The sequence below is a fragment of the Phlebotomus papatasi genome, chromosome 1 (genome assembly GCF_024763615.1).
Source record: "Phlebotomus papatasi isolate M1 chromosome 1, Ppap_2.1, whole genome shotgun sequence".
Taxonomy (NCBI): Eukaryota; Metazoa; Arthropoda; class Insecta; order Diptera; family Psychodidae; genus Phlebotomus; species Phlebotomus papatasi.
In genome coordinates, this window is record NC_077222.1 from 79547308 (window position 1) to 79555092 (window position 7785).

The 7785-nt window shown below is 35.0% G+C and overlaps 1 protein-coding gene across 1 annotated transcript; it reads right to left on the reverse strand.

Annotated features, from left to right (window-relative positions):
• Positions 1-2877: 2877 nt before the first annotated feature.
• Positions 2878-7522, reverse strand: LOC129810251 (zwei Ig domain protein zig-8-like). The gene is made up of 2 exons (XM_055860590.1): positions 6961-7522; positions 2878-3588 (listed from the first exon to the last, which is right to left on the reverse strand). Exons 1-2 carry the CDS (start codon positions 7382-7384, stop codon positions 3179-3181), a joined length of 834 nt encoding a protein of 277 aa, XP_055716565.1. The 5' UTR covers positions 7385-7522; the 3' UTR covers positions 2878-3178.
• Positions 7523-7785: the final 263 nt, after the last annotated feature.

Consider the following 7785-nt stretch of genomic DNA (forward strand, 5'->3'; position numbering starts at 1 on the left):
CCCCTTTTTTCCTCACCACCCCAACCCCTAAAAATCACGTTTTTTCGGTGTTTCTCAAAATTAACCCAAGCTTTTTAATTTATTTTCGGATATGTTTTAGAGGTATTCCAAGCAAACATTTCGCCAAAAATACCTATAGGTCATATATGACCGGAAAATTTGCCATTTTGAATTATTGAAAGTCAAAGGTCAACTACTTTGGATAGCGCATTTTTCAACCGATTTGGTTAAATTTGGATTTTTTGGAAAGATGTTGAAATGTCGAACACGGCTGCATTAACCTTCATCAGTAATGAACCGGATAAGTACCGGTTTTGAATAATTTTACATCCCCTTAAAGCCATGTTATTTCGAGTTTAAAGTTTTAAACTTTAAACTTTACAATATCAATACTAATTTTGTCTATTGATTTTTTCAAGTACTTGTAAGTTTTTTCATTCTTTTAACCCTCTAACGGTGTTTTCTTTAATATGCGAAAAAAAATTCTAAAACAATGTTTTCTAGGATAATTATGATCCAATAAAGTCGAAAAAACCATCCATTCTTCATTATCTTTTTTAGTTTAAGCGGTAGGTAAGACAATATAAAAATTTTTTGAAACTCTTTTTGCTTCTAAAATTCACATTTTTAGTTTTTTCAAATTTTTTAAATAAAATATACAAAGTAGAATGACATATCTTTCAGTAAAAAATAAATTTATTTTAGTCAGATAACTTTAAATCGGTATTTTTATGGAAATTGGAAATGAGTTTTTTTGCACTAATATTTTTTGTTGCTTTTTCTCTGACCTGTCACACAAAACTGTGAATAGCAACAAAATAAATTATCAAATGCTTTATTACAAAATTTTATTAAGGAACAGTGGTCGTGGTCCACATTCAAACTTACCAGACTTGAAATATCGCGATTTCAAAAGCAAGAATTGTGTACTATTAATTTTTTTTTCTAATTCTATGAATAGAGGAAAATTTTTTTTGTTAGGAAAAAAATATAAAATAAAATGTAATATTTGAATTCTGCATAGGTCGAAAGTTTTTGCAGTCAACTTATGTGCCCGATATTCATGTAATAATAATAAAATAATATAATATTTATTACTCTTAAGCATATACATTTGTAACAAAAAGCATGTAGCAATAAGTCATAAATCATGCGTCAACCGCCGTCTTAGCGTTGGTGAGCAGCCTCCAAAGCCAAACGGCGGAAATGCCTCTTCTCAGGCTGTATATAATGACCTTTTACTTTTTATCTGATAAATAAATTTCAATTACAATTTAAGCCCTATTATGACCTCTACACACTAAAGAAATTTATGTCCATATTGAAGGAAATTTCCTATGCCTGTGTAGGAAAAGCTCTTCAATATAGACAGAAAATTCTTCAGTGTGTAGAGGCCATTACAGAGATAATCGAAAATATGCTCGAAATAGGTGTGACAGCAGCAACTAGGCTCGTGGCATCACACCGAACGAATATGAAAATGGAAGATAATTTGGCGGAGTTTAAATTCATCTGAATATTAAAAAAAAAGATTATATTACTTATTTTTTAATGCGGCATTTTAATAATGATATTTTCAAATATAATATTCTCAAAATATTAAAAAAAAGTGCTGATAGCGAAGTTTCAGAATTTAAAACACACGCAAACAATTCCAATTGTATTATTCCGATATTGCTCCGAAAGTTCTAAAAGTATTGAAAAAAAAGGAATTCTGTAGTTTTATTTTAATATTGTTTTATAAAATTGATTAGAAAACTCAAATTGCAAAATTTGAAAAGTTAATGTCTTCAGTACGCATAAGAGTCAAGAGTTCAATTAAGGCTTTAGGAACATGAAGGGTTTTGCCTTCGCTTCTGTACCGCTAGGAGTAGAAAAAATTGTGGTAGATGAAATAATTTACAATAAATTTTGCGATATCTTTTTTAGTTGTAGGATAAAAGTAGAGTTTAGGATTAGATATGCAATTTTTCTCAATCCTAAAATCAAATTGAAATACAAACACCTCTGCTAAAACTGAGTTATCATTTCTTTACAAACTTTATTCTAGAAAAAAACATAATTTTTTTCTTTAATTTGAAAATAATGCTTTATACCCCTTGGAAGAAAAAGTTTTCAGCTTGGTTATTTTCCAGAAGGAGCTCACTGTCGTGCTTCCAATTGAATCAAAAAGTTCCTCAAGGACTTTCCATTGGGGAACTTTTTCAAAATTTAACGAATGTGCTCTAGGTAAGAGCTCAAAGGAAGAGAAAGAGAGGGAGTTTTTGAGGATTGGAGTGTACTTTTTGTTCACAGTAGCATTCAGTCTAGAAGACAGGAGGAAATTGCTCCCAGAGTTGACATGAGAATACTTTGCTCATGGCCCAAAGGTAGAAATTAAGGATGAAAATTCTTCTTATGCTTTTTTTTTCTTCCGGTGAGCAAATGTGCAAAAGTTTTATCGTGACCGCAGGTTGTTATGGTAGAATTCTCAAGAGGAATGCGGTATGTTTGTACATAATTGAAAATTGCATAGGGTGAAGGATGAAAAGATTGGGCCACAAAAATCACCCATTTCTACGCTTTTTTGGGTGATGCTCCCAGCATGTTCCTTGTTCACAATATAATGGAGGAACCCGACTCATTGTGGGTGGCTCTTGGGCACCCATTTCAGCTCTGCAGGAGGCGCTAAGACTGATCCTATTTCATGTTATTTATTTGTTTACAAGGGTACGGAACGTTTCACAGACATTAATTACTCCGATTATTCATGCAATGAAATTTGTTGGCAGAATGTATTTAGCGCGCTGGCGGAGCTTTCCATCTTCTTCTGCGCCTTTACCTCACCCTCAGGCGGTCAATAATGTGGGTGGGTGAGCTGGCTAAATAAAATCCTCCTTTTCCACATTTTCAACAATTTCTTTATTTATTACTCTTTTCTCTCTACATCGCGCCCTCACATGGGTTTATCCTTACTCTTACCTTGCTAACCATGGCTGATGAAGCATGGGGAGCATTGTGCATTTTATGCTTCGTCACTGAAAATAAAATCGACCATTCACGTGCAACAGAGGGATTTGAATCATCTGGTGCCGTGTATCGTTGAGTCATGAGGAAGCTCTCCTGGGAGTTAGGCATCAGCAACAATTTGCCCAATTCGTCATCGGCTTCGCCTTTGTGTATTATCATTCCTGTATTATCATCTGGGAGAAATATTGGCCAATATAACGACAATTGCCGCAAACAGAGCGATACTATGCGCTTCTGAGGGCGGGGCTGAAGATTCGTGCTGCATGGCGGCACTGTTCTCATCCTTGATCACATGCACAAGCACATTGGCCGCATCTGTAATGCTGTTCCCAATCGGGAAACAACTGTAGTTGCCAGCATCGCGAGGTGAGACACGACTCATGAGCAATTGACTAGTTCGTTCGCGTCTTTCGGTTAGGATGCTTACACCACCACGTCTTGAAAAATCTAGTGGATGCCCGTTACGGGCCCAGTTCAGTTCGATTGGCGTAGGTGCCGCCTCCACGATACAAGTAAGATTAACATCACTTCCACGGCGCACAAATACCTCCCGACTCCCAAGGATGCGCGCCTTGCTGGCTGCAAGAAACAAAAGAAGCCTTATGAAAATCCGGTTTATAAGTTATAAACATTTTGGAATTTATTAAAGTCGGCCTTCAAAATAAATCATAAAATATCCCAAACGGTTTGTAAATATGATCAAAAGAGGTTATTGATCTCTAATTTTGAAAAAAAAATCGTTGCTTAACGTTATATAAGACACCCATACTGGGGCGATCCATAAAATATTCCTAAAATTGAAAACAAGTAATAAACGTAGACAGATAAAAACTTACAAGAGACGTGATTCTTACATTCCAAATTCCGTATATGTAAATATTAAAAAAGAATTAAGAAATTGAAAATATTAATAATATTGAAATAAAAAAGATTTTGAATTGATTTTTTTTTGCAAAATCTGACAATACAAGAAGTTACGCAAGACCAATGTAACATGTTCACAAAAAAATTAATTAAATATACGTTCTCAAACCCAAGATATAGCATAATATAGGTTTATAAAAAATTATAGGGTAAGTGTGCCAAATTTCGGCATAGTTGCATATAAGCACTGAAGTCCTAAGTTTGAAATCCAATTTCAATTCAAATTATACCTAAAAGTTAACAGTCTTTGTGTTGATACATCCTAAAATGAATAAATATTTAAAAGCAAAATGAATTCATTGACTTTTCAAAGATTACATACATAATTTTAATTAGTTTATTTGCATGGCCGAAATTATAAGCTGGCCGAAATTTGGCACACTTCCCCTACAAGTTTTTTTTCGTAGAAAAACATTTTTTAAAGTAAAATCTCAAAACGTTAGGACAAATTTTGAAGTACGATATATTACTTCGAGTTTACCCAAGTAGCTCTACGACAAAACAAAAAAAAAAAACAAATCAAAAAAGTTTTGTTTTGGTGGTCTGTGGTGCAATTGGTAAGAGTGTTCGACTCTTGAGTGGTGTGGATGTGACCCCCAACGTCACAGTTGTGAGTTCCAGTCCCGCTTGGTGCACATTATTAAAGCATCTGAAGGGACATATTTCTCATAGACATTGTATACCGAAAAGAACCGAACAATATACAAAATGACAATAAACGCCCGGAACATCAAAACAAATAAATAATAATGTTATGTTTTTGAAAATATTCTTTTCGAATTGGATATATTACGTGCTACAGACAATTGGTCGTCCAGTTGACCGAATCTGATTATTCCGGCTGCTTAATTTCTAAATTGGAAATACACGAAACATTTACAACTTAACCTTTTAAGAATGCATGGGTACTAACGCTTTTTAACGTACTAAATAACGCTTTTTTACGGCATCGAAAATTATGTTATGCTCTAAAAGGCCAGAAAAATATATGTTTTCTCTCATCCCCAATTTTTTGGCCCTCTCGTACTCAAAGGATTAAATTTGGAGCCGATCTTATGATTTGATCAGATCTTATAATTTTATACAGATCTCATCGGTATAAAATGTTAAAGAATATTTTTTGGAAAGATTGGAGAAGAGTAAGAAAAATTAAGATCATGTTTAGTGATCCTCCAATAGTTTAAGGGCCTAAATAGACTCAGGCTGATCCTCGAGAATATTTAGCCTGTAAAATTTGGCAGTAAAGGATTGGGTCAAGGAAATTTATGCAAAGGACTTCTAGTCGCTGATCCTAAGCCCTCGTGTATAACAGATTGGGATTAATCTTTACTGTCAAATTTTACAGGCTAAATATTCAAAACAATAGCCTGAGTCTATTTGGACCATAATCCTCTAATATAAGTCCTCACAATATTTGGAGTGTTGAAGCAAATAGTTTATGCAGATATAATAATACAATAATAATATAATAATGCTGCCACAACATTTCATGTTGGAACAAGGCTTTCCCGCAAGAGGATTTCTAGACATACATTATTATTTTTTCTTGTAAGGAATGAGGTTGTCAGTCCCATGTTCCGTGGAATCAAGTTCAATTAAGCTCACTGGATGCAATCCGAATACCTTAAACGCCAGAAAAATTCCTGGTGACCTAAAGGGGATTCGAACCCGGGACACTTGCATCATAGAGCGAGTGCTCTACCACTTGACCGATTGAGTGCCCTTATGCATTTATGGCCTCTATATATTAGATAATCTTATGTCCATATTTCATATTATTAAAGAATTTTGACAGTTCTACCCGTTTTACATAAGCGTAAACAATTTGCTTTATTATCGCAAATATTGATCAAAACTACTTCTAGTGTGTAGCGTCACATATTATAGACAAAAATATAAAAATTTCTTCAATAATGACAAAGATGGACATACATCTCTTTAGTGTGTAGGGGCCTTAATGGCATAGACTAATTTATTCTCATATTGAAACCAATTGCCTGCGTTTGCATAGAAAAAACTGTCAAATATGGACATAAATTGCCATAGTATGTAGAAGCCTTAATGTACTCTAAACACTGTAGAAATTTATGTCCAAATTGTAAAAATTTTTCCTACACAAGTATAAGGAATTTGCTTCAATATGTGGACATAACATTTTCCAGTGTGTAGAGGCCAAAAGAGAAACTGGGGCAGAAACAAACATGGGGTAGTTGTACGTACACGCTGTGATTTTTTTTTAATTACATATTAGATTCCAGAGGATGAGATCTATCTGAATTTATAGATACTATAGGGATCCTTGTCCACTGAAGAAATGGTTGATATAATTCCAAGCAATGTAGACTTAAGAGTCAATGTTTGCTACTACCCCGTGTTTACTACTGTACCACTTTTCCCTAAGTCTCTGTTTACAAATATTTGGTTTTTAAGTTACTCAACAGATAGCCGAATACACGCACAATTATCGTGACATAATTTTTCAGTATAATTTAACCAATTTAATTCATAATAATTTAAACTAAGTGAAAAGTTAAATCCTGGAGTATGAGAGTTGAAAACTTTTTGGTATCAAATTCTAAGAATATTGAGACCGTCAATTGGGTTTGTCGTTAAAGATTTCTTATGACATGTGGAATTTGATACTCATCACAGAATTTAATATACTTGTTTATCAAGCCCAGGTTATAAAGAAACAAAAAGAATTTGTAGCATATACGTCTCAAAATTGAAATCAAAGAACGTATGTTATTCTTTACAAAAAATAATCTCCATAGGGGAAAGTACTCTCCATTCGAACGTTCATGCTTTCGAAGAATGGAATTTTCTTTTATTTCTAAAGAAACTTACACATTTGTATTAAATATTAGTTAGCTTATTATAATCAATTATTGATAATTATATGATAAGTATGTGTAAGTCTCCTAAGAAAAATAAAAGAAATTCACATTATTCAAAGGCATAAACGTTCGAAGGGACAGTACTTTTCCCTATACATAATTTTTTTAGAAGAAAATGTAGATTACTTACATACAACATTAAGGTGAATTCCTAGGCTAATCTTAGGATCAATGGATATCTGACACTCATACACTCCAGAGTCTCCTGGATAAGCGGTACGAATCTTGAGGGTCCAATCATCAGAACCTTCTGTGTGCTCGGCCTGGAATCGCGGATCATTGGTGTAGGTCATGATCCCTATGGCCAAAATATGCAGATCCCGTCGACGAATCCATGACACTGCACGATCACCAATGTTTCGTACACGACACTTCAGCATGGCTGGATACCCTGCTGCAGCGGTCACTTCGCGCACAGTGGTATCATCAAAGTACGGCAATGATTCCCACACACTGTCCTCGAAAGCCATGAGGGAACCTTCAGTGACGAACACGAACGCGAAAGTAGTGACCACTACAATCGCGATCCGTCGCGATAGAGAAAAAGATGGCATTACGCCTACCGTGGCTCCAGATTTAGACACTTCTCACTCAACATCCCGGCTCTGCACTTTAGTTGAGAGCACACAGAGGTCCATGACCAAGCACAGAATTTAACACAAATGTTGCTTCAACTGAAAATGTGGTACGACTAAAAGACGCAGCTCGTATCTGGTCGCGCGCCAGAGTTTTTCAACATGACACTGGAAGAATCCTGCGCAATAAACAATTTCCACAGGAGAAATCTTGCTGTGCTTTGGAAAATTTACCCTCTCTTCAGTGGTCCCCTCCGTGATTTCTGTAGCGTGAGTAACTCTAAGCCGACAACGGTCTCACGGGATGATGCCTTGTGAACGTGACTGTTTCAACCGAAAAGCAATGCAGATCCCATAATTCCTTAGAGATATTGGGAACT